Source organism: Chenopodium album, chromosome 27 (assembly GCF_948465745.1).
Source record: "Chenopodium album chromosome 27, dcCheAlbu1.1, whole genome shotgun sequence".
In the NCBI taxonomy this organism is placed as follows: Eukaryota; Viridiplantae; Streptophyta; class Magnoliopsida; order Caryophyllales; family Amaranthaceae; genus Chenopodium; species Chenopodium album.
The window spans coordinates 9,851,167-9,865,215 of NC_137860.1; the positions used below are offsets into that span (position 1 = coordinate 9,851,167).

A 14,049-nucleotide genomic window follows, 5' to 3' on the forward strand; every position below is an offset into this window, starting at 1 on the left:
TGGAAAGGATATTAATTGATATGAGTTGAAACAAAGAAATGAGAGGAAAGGGTGTATTTATAGAAACACAAGAATTTTGTTGGAGTAAAGAAGTTGGCAGTTGTTTTACTCAAAAATAAATGTATAAATAATAATATTAATAATAATAAAATAAAGTTGGCAGTTGCTACTTGATAAATAGCATTTGGCAAGTGGGTATGGGAACATTTAGATTGATTGAGGTCAGCAGTCAGCTGGGAGTAATTAATGAGCCCATTCTACGTGAATAGGATGATTACTTTTGGTGGTACTTAGCTAAGCTAACTACGTTAATGTCTCGATCTTCAATATAGCTTCCCTTTTTATTAAGGCATATTCCAATCCGAATTCGATCAGATTAGGTTATGGACTTATTCTCTTCACTTGAATTTAGAAGATCTCATCCCGTGTGATCTAAATTTTTCTAGTTTAGAGTGTGCATTAAACTATAAGTGTAATTATTTATAAGAAAAATATTTATAAATTGAATTTTATTAAAAACAATATCCCTTCGTTTTTGAATATTTGCTCCTGTTTGGGCCAAGTCCATTGTCTTAAGCTCATTGACTTGGAATTAAGAAAGTACCCCTCCATGATTCAGCCCATCATTAGTCAAAGCAAAGTACGGATTTACCCCTAATCTGTCCAATTAAGTACAACTTCTGCCACCTGAAAGTACATCTATAAATAGCTCTCTAATCGTTTGTGCTGGTAACTTTTTCCTAATTCTCTAACCTTTTCTCTTTACTTTCTCTCTCTAAAGTACTCTTTTTCTCTCTACTTTCTCTCTATAGAGGTACATTCGCTGACTTAAGTATCGGAGGGGCTTTCCCGAGTCACACCCCCGGGGCATTTAACCTTCTCTCTTTTTTTGCAGGCCTAGCTCTCGGACAGCAAGACATAGCTGAGGGAAATTAGGACTCATTGGACCTAGCTATAGGACATCTTGATATCATTACCCGAGCAACCGAGGAGAATTCTGTTTCCAGAAACAACTACAATATACCTTTATCATTATTCATGTATTACTTTAACTACGTTTGCTTTATTAATTAATTTATACGAAATATAAATTAAATCATCCGTTAGTGTGTAACTGTGTAATATTGAATATGTACTGTTATACATACTTCTGTTGGATTCGTGTGTAACACTTAGTGTAGACTAAACACGGCTTAATAAATACTTCCTCCATTTTTTACAGTTGCAACACTTTTCTAAAATGAAAATGTCACAATAGTTGCAATACACCATATAAGGAAGGTTTTCATGGTAAAAATTGTACTATTACATTTAATTAAAGCACATGACCCATTTGATTATACTCCTGACAACCTTTTAAACTCCATTTGTATTATAACATGTGAGGTTCATTTTTTTTAAAAGTGTGATAAAGTGTGTGTTGCAACTATAAAGAAACGAATGATGTATAAGATGCCGTAGATTATTGATGAGTAGTATTTTGGCTAACGTAAAAGCTCTTGTGTGCAATTTTGAAAGACTGAAGTAAGATTTTTATTCATTATACCGAATATAGCTTTTGTCTTTAGAGTGTTCAGTGTTCTTGGAAAAATATAACTGTTGTTTATTCAGAAAATAAATAAATAAATAAATAAGTAAAATAACTAAAGTTTACTTCTTATAAGATTTATACTGAATATAACTTTTTAAATACAGCAATTGCCAGTTGCTACTTGCTAGTTCCAGTTGCTAGTTTAATACTCGTACTTGCTAAATTGCAGTTGGCAAGTGGGTAACTGCTTAATGCTTATGATCCGTAAGAAGCCTTTAGCTTGACCAGAGTAAATTTTTATTTCGACATTGACTAATATAATAGTAATGTTAGTGGAAATTGGGTCATTTAAATCGAGCTGATTTTGCCTGGGGTTTTTCTTTAAAGATTGGTTCAGATTACCTTAATAAATAATTTTAGTTCTAAATATAAGTTCAGTTTAGTAAAAATAAATTTATTTCAATAAAAATTAATAATTTTTTTTAAAAAAATATAATAGATAATAAGTACTCCCTATGTCTTTTAATACAATGCCTCTTTCTCTTTATTATATAAGGAATAAATGCTCAAAAGAAGCATTTTATTAAGGGACGAAGGGAGTACAATTCAGTAAAAATAATTTAAGTTAAAATAATTTTAATTTAGTAAAAATAATTTTAATTCACTTAAAATTATGTGAAGTGAATAGGGCCTAAGATAGACGCATGACTTTGAATGACATTCATTAATGCACAGCATTGACAATTATATTTAACCTTTCATTAGTAAAATTTATAATAAAAAAACATATATTCTATTATAAAAATATGCATTTTGATTAATCCAATAATAATATAAAAGGTCATAATTATTACAAAAATAGAGCAAAAGCTAAATTAATGCACTTAGGCCATGTAATATATGTTCATCCTATCTTGCTCTTATTTCAGGACAAATAAGTCTAGAAAAGCTATTAGTTCTGATAATGGTCGATAAGGGTTAACTACATTTAAGTTACAACTGAAATAAATAATAATAAGGTCTAATTATTCAAATAATAAGTTCAAGTAACCTCAAATAAGTTCAAATAAGCTAAGATAGGAAATTTTGTAAAAAAAACTACCTTTTATAAGCAATTTTTTTTTTTGCACGAAACCACCTTATAATTTTTTTTTTCTTTTTTTTGCAAAGACACACCTGAATCAATTTTTTTTGCAAAATCATACCTTTATGCTGGAAAATAGAGTCAAACCCTATTTTCCGGAGTTGACTACCCCAACCCCACCCACGAAACCTCCCCTTCCCTGGCCCAATTCACGAAGCAAAATCACCCACTCCTTAGCTACACCAACAAAACCGCCTCCCCACCTCATCTCAACCAACAAAATCAAACTCTCTTTTTTCCACCAACCCGCGAAATCTGGATTTAGGGTGGATCAAGTGTAAATTTAGGTTGGGGGAGTGCGGCTAGGGGTGCCGATGTTGACAGTGGAGGGGAGAAGGGTGGCTAGGGCTATTTTTAGTAAATCAACTCTCTTTTTCTATTTTATATTTAATGTTTTCTCACTCATCCTTACCTAATCTCACTCATAATCCTTGTACCAAATTACAATGAATATGATTGGTTAAAATTTTTAAAATTAGGAGCATGTGATTGGTTTTTTTTTTCAAAGGATTGATGACTTGTCATGAGTAATAACTAATCTATCTTTGTATTTCTCATTGCATTATCTAATTATTGTTATTTATCTTATTTTTCCCTCCTTAATTCCCGTGTAAATTTCCAAATAGGAATGTAATTTAGGGACGTAGGAAGTACTCAAATATGAATTAGATTTGTCAAGCTACTCACTAGTGCAGTATTATTCCCCCACAAATTCTTCGAAAATGTTGATGTACCTTAAATTTTTGTAAGACATGTTAAAGTACATTTAAAAATATTTAAAGTTACCCTTTATGCTACAAAATTTTTATGTTTTATAATAAATTATTTTATCTTACAAAAAACTTATAATGTATTAGATTAATCATATCAATCTTTATAATATGTAATCATGAATCTATAAGAAATTACACATTAAAATAAAATTCAAACCAATGACAAATCAAAAGTTAACCTTAAGGGGTTAAAGTTAATAAAAAATAGTTATAGTTACCATTAAATTGACCATCTTATAATAAAATTAATGTATACCGCCTTACAGGCTTACACGAGACTTATTGCTATTCCCCCATATTTCATGAGTAATAGGGGTGTTAAAAAATATCCGATCCGAATTATCCGATCCAAAAATCCGATGATCTGATCCGATATTTCGGATATCCGATCTGGTTTTTAAGGTTTCGGAAATTTCGGATCGGATATCCGAAAAAAATTTCGGATTTTCAGATCGGATACGGATCGAAATTCGTCCGAGAATTTTAACTACCCAATCCGAAAACCCGGTGATCCGATCCGAAAACCCGACTATACGACCCGAAAATCCGGATATCCAATCCGAAAATTCGGATATCCGAAAATTTCGGATCGGATTTGGATCGTAATTTCTCCGATCCTAAAATTTCGGATATCCGAATTTTCGGATCGGATCGGATACCCGACATTGAATAGCCCTTATTGAGTATCATCTATTCAATGTGGACAGTTGGACTATACTTGTGATAGTATTTTAAGGGATTTATTCCTTTTTAAATCTATACTATATATTTAAGGCGTTCTTTTTAAAGGAACGGTGCCACGTGGCACTCTTCAAAGTATGTGTGATGTGTCTCAATGCCACATCATCATCCAAAGTATATGCGCCATGTAATTAAGCTAGCCACTTCACTTAACAAAACAAAATATGCTTTGAGCAAGATTTGAACCCATAACCTCCAATACATATATGTAATACATTTATCATCTCAACCAACTATTATTAATGTTTCAAGTTTAACATAATATTATATATTCATTTCAACTAGCTTTTGGACCCGTTCTACGCACGGGGTATGCTTAAGTTATAAATTTATTTGAAACTTTACAAATTATCTTGTCACCAAAAAAAAACCCTTTACAAATTATTTGAATGAATTTATTTTATCGTCTTTTGACGTATTATAATATTTTATGAATTAGTGGTAATAGACTAATAGTTGTAGAAAAAATGGCTTAAAATCGTAAAATCATATCTCTATCGCATGATATATTAATCAACAATTTGTATAAAAAACTACTTTGTAAATACCAAACACTTATTATAATTTTACGATTTTTACATCAAATGTGAAGGCATGATATTCTTCTTTAGTCGATCTTTACCAATATATGTCTCTTATATTGCGCTTAATATCTTCAAAATTAAAGCCCCATGACATGCAAACAATGTCATCCTATGGAATTTACATAGTATTCTTGCCACCTCAATATTTCCCTTTTCAATCATCATCCTCATTGTTGTAGAAATTTCACATAGAATTTTGAGAGATGATTCTCTAATTTTTTAGTTTTTGAAACTTAATGAGTGTGAAAAAATCTTTATTGAAAATTTGTATTTATATAAGAAGAGGGGGAAGATAAGGGGTCAATTGACTGTGAATAAATTTAAGAAATGAATTATGAATGTGAATAAATTGAATTGATAGATGGAACAATGAGAAGAGGAGAAGGTTTAGGAAATTTAATTTGTTATTGAATTAAAATAAAGATTACAAAATATAAAAGTTATTGAGAAATAAAGGGGGAGATGAAGAGAGAATTTCTTAGAAAACATAAGGAGAGAGAATGAATAAAGAAAGGTGAGAAAGAATGATGACATGTGTCAATTTTGGTTTGTAATTTTAAATACTAATTATAGATTATAGATTATTAAGTAAATTAGAGGTAATATAATCCATTTATTTTTCACAAGATTAAATATAGGGAAATGCTATACATAGCCCTTAGGGCTACATATAAGCACTAAATTTAGCCTTGAAAATCGTTAAAAGTTAAAAAATCATGAAAATATAAACACTAATTACACTGATTTACGCGTGTTTTTGTCATGAATTCCTAATTTTATACCATTTCCAATAGTGTATTTAATGCTTATATATAGCCCTTAGGGCTACATATAGCATTACCCTTAAATATAAATACAGTTGAGGTGACATTCGAAGCAACGCCCGAAACACTACAAAACTAACTATGCAAATAGTTGAACATAATTAAGTACACAAACTAGCAACCTAGGGCATCGCAAGGGGTACACACTAGTTTTTATTGATAAAAAGTGTTTTCTATTGTGGTAATTAATTTTCCAAGGGGGTGCATAGGATATTACACCTAGCTAATTCTTATTTAGGAAAACCATCACCCATATTGAGATTTTTTGTATTGTCTTTTCACAAATTCTCCAAAAAAGGCGGGTGTATATTAATTTATTGTAATACGGATTAAAGTTATGTTAAAAATACTTAAAGTTAACTTTTATACTGCAAAAGTTATTATTTTTCTGTAAATAAATTTTATTTTACATAAAACTTATAATGTATTAGATTAATCATATTAGTATTTATATCATGTAATCACGTATCTATAAGAACTTACACATTAAAATAAAATTCAAACCATCGATAAATTAAAAGTTACCCGTTAAGTGGTTAAAGTTACCATAAAAATAGTTATGGTTACGCTTAAACTTTTTATATTTTTTGACACAAACCGGAAGCGCGGAATTTTATTAAGGCATCAAGTTTTGCAATATCGTTACAAATGACCTCTATAATTCAAGAGGGTACTCTTGGAGCCACACACGATACTCACTAATATTGCAACTTAATTTTGCTAGACAATGCGCTACTTCGTTACCCGCTCTCCTCACAAAAGAGAAGGATACCCTTCTACATTCTTTCGAGAGCTTTAAAATATCCTTGACCACCATGCCGAATGCATTTGGAAGAGTAAATCCCTTCTTCATATGATGAAAAAGTTTGATGTTGTCGGTTTCTATCACAAATTCTCGAAAGCCTGCTTCAATAACCAACACAAAGCATTGCCTCATCGCCATAGCTTTGCCAACATCAACTGACCAAAAAAGGCAGCATCAGTGTTAAGTTTGTACACGCCATTACTAGGGGCCTTCCACACCGACTCCATCTACAGATCTAGACGCTTCACCGCAACCTTCTCAAGCTCCTCAGCAAATCCTCCAACAAGGCTAGCAGCCTTGTGGATCACTTCAATCTAAGCTTCCTCTTGCCTTCGAAGACCCAACCATTACGCCTCAACCAAACCCCCCAAGCTAGACACCAGAACATATCCCACCACCTAGCCTTCGGTATTTTCCCTCTCACAGCAGCACACCACTCACTAAAACCACCTTCCCCACCTGCCATTTCAACACTCGGACACAAGAGCAGCGTGTGTTCGACTGTTTCTTCCCCTTCCCCACACATTGGACATCGCTTGTCCACATTTAAACCCCTTTCTACAGGACCACATTTAGTAGGGAGGCCATTTTTAACACAACGCCACGCAAAAAATTTTACCGTAGGCGGTATGTGAGCATGCCATATATTTCTCCACTTGAATCATTCCTGCTTACTAAAGTAGAAGCCCTTCCCATCTCCATCTCCTTAATCAAAAGATTATATGCACTTTTTACACTATAATTGCCATCCTTCAAGTAGTGCCATGTCCATCCATCCCCTTCATCAAAAAATGGTATCTGGATACTACTAATATTCATCATTTCCCTCTGATTAAAGAGCTCACTAAGCACTTCGATATTCCAGTTTTTGTTAGTCCACAGCTCATTGACATAATTTGGAATGTTTTCACCTTCTCCCCTCTACGACATGGTACAAAAATCAAGAAGCTTAGGAATCTATGGATCATTCCAAATCTGAAAGCTGCACCCCGAGCCAACACTCTTCCTAGCCCCTTTTACAATCACATCCTTAACACTCAAAATTGAACTCTACGTGAAAATCACGAAGCTTAGGAATCCATGGATCATTCCAAATTTGAATGCTACACCCCGAGCCAACACTCTCCCTAGCCCTTTTTACAATCACATCCTTAACACTCAAAATTGACCTTCACGTGAAGCTTGAATTAGAGGCTGCTTTTGCTTCCGGAAAAGACGAAAGAGGGAAGTACTTCCCCTTTAGCACACGAGACATAAGAGGGTCTCATTTGTCAAGATTCGCCAAGCCTGTTTTGCTAGCATTGCTTGGTTAAAGATCTGCATATTTCGAAAGCCCATGCCACCATTATTCTTCTCACAGTAAATCTTGTTCCACGCTACCCAAAAAATTTTCTTTCTTCCCCATTTTGCCCCCCAAAAAAAATTCCTACACATCCTTTCCATCTCTTTTAGAATGCTAGTTGAGATTGAAAAGCATTGCATTGCATAAGTAGGAATAGCCTAAGCGATAGCCTTTATGAGAATTTCCCGGCCTGCTTGAGATAAAAAAAATTTCCTTCCAACCCTTGAGTTTCTTCCAAACTCGATCCTGAATACTCTGGAAAATAAATTTTTAAAACCCCCCAATATAAGTTGGGAGACCTACATATTTTTCATGTCCTTCGACAGTCTTAAAAGCTAACTTCATCTGAAGCATATTTTTCTTCTCACGATCAATGTTTCGGCTAAAAGACACTTTCGATTTTTCCATATTCAGTTTCTGGCCCAATGCCACTTCATAGGTTGACAGAATTTTCAAAACTTTATCAGTTTCATCTTCATTTGCCCAAACAAAAAGAAGGCTATCATATGCGAAAAACAAGTGAGAATTTGGCTAAACATGCCTCCCAACCTTTACCCCATGGATCAATTAGTGTGAAGCCCCCTATAGTATTTGGTTTCTCTTTAGTATATAACTTAACTATATACTAAAGTGAAACCAAATATAACACGTGTCATCTCTTGGTTATAAATTTTCTCACCAAAAGTTATTTTTGGTGATAAATCTTCTTAGAGAGTATTTAATACTACCTCCAATTATTTGCAACTTGAAATATTTTATATCTCTCAAATAATACCCCAAAATTGTAACTAAAAAAAATCAGAGGGAGTACATGTAATGCGGAGTATAAAATTTTCCTTACCATGTGATTATTATGTTTATTCCTCACATATTATACTAAATTACGGATTATGTTTTAGTCAAATTTTATCTTTTGTGGAATTTTCTTATACGTGTTTTGATTTTAAAGTTAAATACTTTACTAATTACTCTGTATCACGTTACACCAATAATAATTTGAAATTTACCGTGCATTGTATGGAACTAACCTTTTTTTTTTTTTTTTTTTTTTTTTTACAAAGGTTATAGTAGAGAAATAGAAACTAAGTCCAGTCCTACGCTCTTCGTTCGGCATTTGCTAGCAAGTGAGCTGGTTAGACCATGTTCCTCTGTACCTTGATACACACCACCAGGTCAAAGGCTTTGCATAGCTGCAGAATCTCTTGAGTAATGGCTTGAATGTCCACCTGCGCTGCCATTGGGTTATGAAGAGCTTTAACAACACTTTCGCAGTCTGTTTTGATGATTAAGTTCCCGCACCTACTTTCTTGCTCCTTAATCCCCCACCAGACAGCATATGCCTCAGCTTGTCTAGGACAAGTAGCGAAGACTTTCCTAGCTACCCCTTCTCGTAGTCCTCCTGGTGTAACATTTGTCCAGGCCACAGCCGCTTCCCAACCTGCTTTATCCTTCTCTTTTTGTTTTTTCCAGGCTGCATCCACAAGGATCGTTCGAGTGAGCTGAGTAATCGCCCTCCCAACAAGGAATATTGAAGGCACCTTCGGACTATTAATCTTGATCTTCTCCGTCATTTGCTTCTCTTGTGCTTGAATTCTCTCTGCTCCTAGCCATCGCTTAATGTGTACCTACACCAAATCCATTATAGCTAACGGATTGACACTCACATTATTAAAGATAACATCATTTCTATGGGTCCAGATTGCCCACAAAACTGCTAGGAAGTACTGTGGGAGCCTTCTTTCTTTTCCATCTCTCTTCCTGAAGTAAATGAGGAGATCCTGCACCCATTTAGACAAAGAAACATCCTGGTTTGCCGTATAGTTTAGCCCCAATACACTTGCCCTCCAGACTCTTTGTGTAATTGGACAATATCTAAATAGGTGACATGTTGTTTCATTCTCCTCTCCACATAAGGCACACTGATGCTGTACTCCCAATCCCCTTTTCCTCAGACTGTCCCTCGTTGCTACCCTATTATGCATGATCTTCCATGTCAAAATGAGATGCTTGGGAAATGTTTTGATCTCCCATAAGAATTCCCATCCACTAGTACTGTTAGCATCGCCTTGTTGCAGTTTTTGATCCTGCCACCAGTACCCAGACTTGAATTTAAAAGCTCCACTCTCCTCAGGCACCCACTGAAATCTATCTTGCCCTTGCTCAGGAATACAAATAGATAAAATCTTTCGAGCCTCCTCTTTCTCAAAAGTGTTCCAAATAAGTGCAGCATTCCAATTCCTATTATTAGTCATTAGGTCCGAGACTTTATTTAGACCCAACTCATGAAATCCTAGCTTTGGTTGCACCTTTTTTCCATTGACCCAGGCATCTTGTGTTATGTCTGTCGAAGCACCATCCCCAATGATCTTGCCAAGCCCCGATCTCAGTTCCACCGTAGCTTTTACTAAGCTACGCGCAGCCCACGAACCCTGGGGAGGGATCCTTCCTTTGTATCCCAAGCTAATCGGATTGTCACCATATTTTTTCTCGAAAATTTTGCTTGCCAGCAACTCAGGGTGTGTGTACAGTCTCCAGCTTTGTCTCATCAATAGGGCTCTATTAACTTGCATCAAATTCTTCATTCCCAGCCCCCCACACTTTTATGAGCGTATTGAACTTTCTTGTTAATCCAATACACTGGCTGTCCTTGGCTCTTATTGGACCATAAAAATCTCAGTATTATTGACATTATACTCCTCTCACACCCACTCGGACACCAATACACCGAGAATATATGTTGGATAGCAGCAATAAGGATCCCATTAATCAAGATTAGTTTCCCTGCCATCGAAAGATTAGCAAATTTCCAAGAAGTGATTTCTTTGTAATCTTTTCCTGCACTTTCCTAACCTTTGCAGATGATCTTCCATTTATATCCATGGGGCAACCCAGGTATGTGCCAAGCTCTTTTGTGCTCTTTACTCCCAGGGGTTGTCTTAAAATTCTAGTGAATCTTGCTGGGGTGTTGGGGCTAAAGAGTATTGCTGATTTCTGGAAATTGACAGCTTCACCTGAGAGCTTGCAAAACATGTCCAACGTTTGCTTCATAGTCCTTATTGCAGTAGGTGTGGCCTTAAAACAGAACAATGCATCGTCAGCAAAAAATAGATGTGAAATCGGAGGAGCTTACCTTGCCACTCTTATCCTTTGGATACTCTTGTCTCTTTCCAGTGCCACCAGCTTTCTAGAGAGACTTTCCATTACTAGAATGAACAAGTATGGTGAAAGTGGATCGCTTTGTCGAAGTCCTACTTTCGGGAAGAACAGCTTTGAAGCTTCTCCATTAACCAAAACTGCATAATTCACTGTTTCAACACATTGCTCTACCCAATTAATCCGTAGGCTTGGGAAGTTCATGCTTCTGAGAATTAAAGTAACAAAGTCCCATCTCACTCTATCATAGGCTTTGCTGAGATCCACTTTCAGAATAGCCTCAAATCTCCTACCTTTCTTTCTCTTCTTCACCGAGTTTAGTAATTCATGGGCTATAAAGCAATTATCCACCATACTTCTGCCTAGAACAAAGGCATTCTGGAACTTTCCAATAAGTGAATTCAAGATTGGTTTGAGCCTATTAACCAAGCACTTAGAGATAATCTTATAGAACGAGTTACAAAGACTTATAGGCCGAAATTCCGTTACTTTGGTGGGATTACTCAACTTCGGGATGAGAGCAATATAGGTGCGATTAGTCTCCTTAAGCATATGGCCATGATTAAAAAACGATTACACCTCCTCTATAACTCGTGCTCGATGACATCCCAGTTCTCTGGAAGAAAAGAGGAGGAGCTCCATCGGGCCCCGGTGATTTTAGTGGGTGTGGAGCAAATGCAGCCTCTCTAATTTCTTCCTCCAAAAAAGGTCTTATTAGGCTCCCTGCTTGAGCTTGGCTTAGTTTTGGGAGCTCGTCCACCCATTCTTGGGCCTCTTGTAGCGAATCTGGGTTTGGGCCTCCCTCAAACATTGCTTTAAAATGGTTGTAAAACTCTTCTTTGATCAAGTGTTGGTCATCAATCCACTCATCTTGGCCATTCTGAATAGCTCTAATCTCCATTTTAGCCATTCTCTGCTTCACACTCTTGTAGAAAAAACTTGAGGTTTGATCTCCATACGCATCCCATGTTGATTTGGCTCTCTGTCTCCAATACCACCATTTTGTTTCCAAGTTATTCTCCACATAGGCCCTTTTCTCAAACTCTTTTGTGCCTAGCAGATCAAATTCGGACTAGGCTAACTCCAACTCAGAATGGACCTCCTTCCAATTAAAGCCCATATTAGCTTTGTACTGTACACTCCAACTTCTAAGAGCATTCAAACAGGCTTTAATTTTTCGTTGGGCCTTAAACATTTGGGAGCCCATCACATTCGTAGCCCACGCCTCTTCCACAACCTGGTGGGCCTCCTTCATTTTTAAGCACCATGCATCCATTTTATACGGGCTCCGTTTCTTTGCTTTACACTGGTCCAGATCCAAGATTATCGAGCCATGATCCGAAAACAGAATTGGTAGGTTCCAAATGATCGCTTCCGGGTGGGCTATTCTCCAATCGTTATTGGCATAGGCCCGATCCAAGGTTTCATAGATTGGGTTGGATTCTCTATTATTGGTCCAAGTAAACTAGACACCTTCTGAAGGGATTTGCGAAAGGCCAAGTTCAGTTTTCCACTTTACAAAGTCCAAAACTCCTGATACACAAGGGTTGCCTCCAAACTTTTGAGAAGATTGTTCAACTTGGTTAAAATCTCCCACTAGGATTAGAGGGTCTGTAATAGAGCAGAGCATAGAAGATAGATTACTCCACACTAGTTCTCGCTCACTAAGATAAGGACTACCATACACAAACGCATAACAACAATTCTGATAATATTTTACAGAGGATTACATACCGATTAGAAACTAGAACTTCTACGTTAGTCTGGCGGGACCAACACAAAAAATTACCACCCCCGCCATTTACCGAGTTAGACCCAGTACAACCCACGAACCCCCGTTTAGAGAAAATTGGTTCTAATCTATCCACATTACACTTAGTTTCTGAAAGGAAAATAAAATCTACATTATATCTAGCCGATAACATAAAAATAAAAGGGAAAATTGGGGATGTATGATCACACAACCCCCTACAATTCCAGCTGAGCGCCTTCATTTTCCCGCCGAAGGCTGTTTCAGGCCAGCCGCGCCCTTCAGCTTCAGCACCTTGATCAGCAAAGAGTTGTCGTTCTTGCTTTCAGCATCTGAGAACTTTTCCCACAGATCATCTTCAGAGTTCAATCCAAATTTCCAAGTTCCTTTTCCAACACATGAGTTCCCTGCTTCCTCCGTTTCATCCAGTCCAAATCTCCATTTCCCTTTTCCTTCATACACAAGCTGCGCCTTCACCTTTTTCCCGGCCTGACCATTCTCACTCGACTCCCCCCTAAACCTCTTCTACTAAACTGAGACTCCTCCCCTGCCTTCATTCACATACTTCAAATCCTCCGCATGCCACTTCTTTTTCTGAGGTCTATCATTCACTCTCCACATTCCCCTTCTTTTCTTGTACAGCATCTTCTTCTCTTCATGTGAGTAAAACTCAATTTCCTCATCTCTTTCTGCCTCTATTTCGTTCTTTAGTCCTAGGAGTTTCAGGTTCATAATGGATTCAAACGAGGCAGAAGAAAGAGACGATGGAGCCGTAGCAAACGAATTCACCGAGGCTGGAGATTTGGGGGAGTTTGGGGGGTTTTTCATCTCCCCTGTTTCCACCGATGCTTTGTCAGACCAGGACGGGGAGTAGCCTGAGCTGTCCGGATCACAAGCGATCCCTTTCAGCTTTGGCCAGAAGTGAGATACCGGAGGAGTTTCATCTCTCGTCTGGTGGTCCGCCTTCTCCGATGGGGTCGGTAGAGAATTCAGAAGAACAGAGGGGTTCGTAGCAGCACGAGGGAACGCCAATTCCAACTGGTCTATCCAAAGAGCGGTAAAGGTTGACTGTGGCTTAAAAGGGTCACTTGGAGGGTCAATGATAGGGATGATACGGTCAGATTCCAAGAAGGTAGGGAAAAAGGTATCTTCACTTTCATTTTCTTTGTTGGGACCCAAATTTGGTAACAATTCCATTATTGGAAGTGGAGTGATAGGTTGAAAAAGTATGGAAGAGGACAAGTGGTGGGGATTAAACAACTGATAGCTTTCCGTAAATGGTGGGGGATGCATTATATAAGAAGGAATAAGTAGAGTTTAAATTGAAGATAGGAAAGGAATTATCATTATTACTGGTAGTTGGGGCACCCAAATAAAGAGGGGACAACGAGGTAGATGCCAT

General features: G+C 36.7%; 2 protein-coding genes across 2 annotated transcripts; both read right to left on the minus strand.

Moving 5' to 3' along the window:
* Positions 1-9,369: 9,369 nt before the first annotated feature.
* On the minus strand, positions 9,370-10,326 carry LOC145619656 (uncharacterized). The gene has a single exon (XM_081674361.1). It carries the CDS (start codon positions 10,324-10,326, stop codon positions 9,370-9,372), a length of 957 nt encoding a protein of 318 aa, XP_081530487.1.
* Positions 10,327-10,516: 190 nt separating this feature from the next.
* On the minus strand, positions 10,517-11,251 carry LOC145619657 (uncharacterized). Its single transcript, XM_081674362.1, has 2 exons — positions 10,949-11,251; positions 10,517-10,816 (listed from the first exon to the last, which is right to left on the minus strand). Exons 1-2 carry the CDS (start codon positions 11,249-11,251, stop codon positions 10,517-10,519), a joined length of 603 nt encoding a protein of 200 aa, XP_081530488.1.
* Between the last annotated feature and the right edge of the window lie 2,798 nt (positions 11,252-14,049).

Excerpts from the sequence above, each read along its gene's own strand:
- LOC145619656 (XM_081674361.1), bottom strand. The coding sequence starts at position 10,326 with ATGAAGAATTTGATGCAAGTTAATAGAGCCCTATTGATGAGACAAAGC.
- LOC145619657 (XM_081674362.1), bottom strand. The coding sequence starts at position 11,251 with ATGGTGGATAATTGCTTTATAGCCCATGAATTACTAAACTCGGTGAAG. Across the intron at positions 10,817-10,948 it reads CACCATACTTGTTCATTCTA|GCCACACCTACTGCAATAAG; the intron begins GTAATGGAAAGT and ends TTCTGTTTTAAG.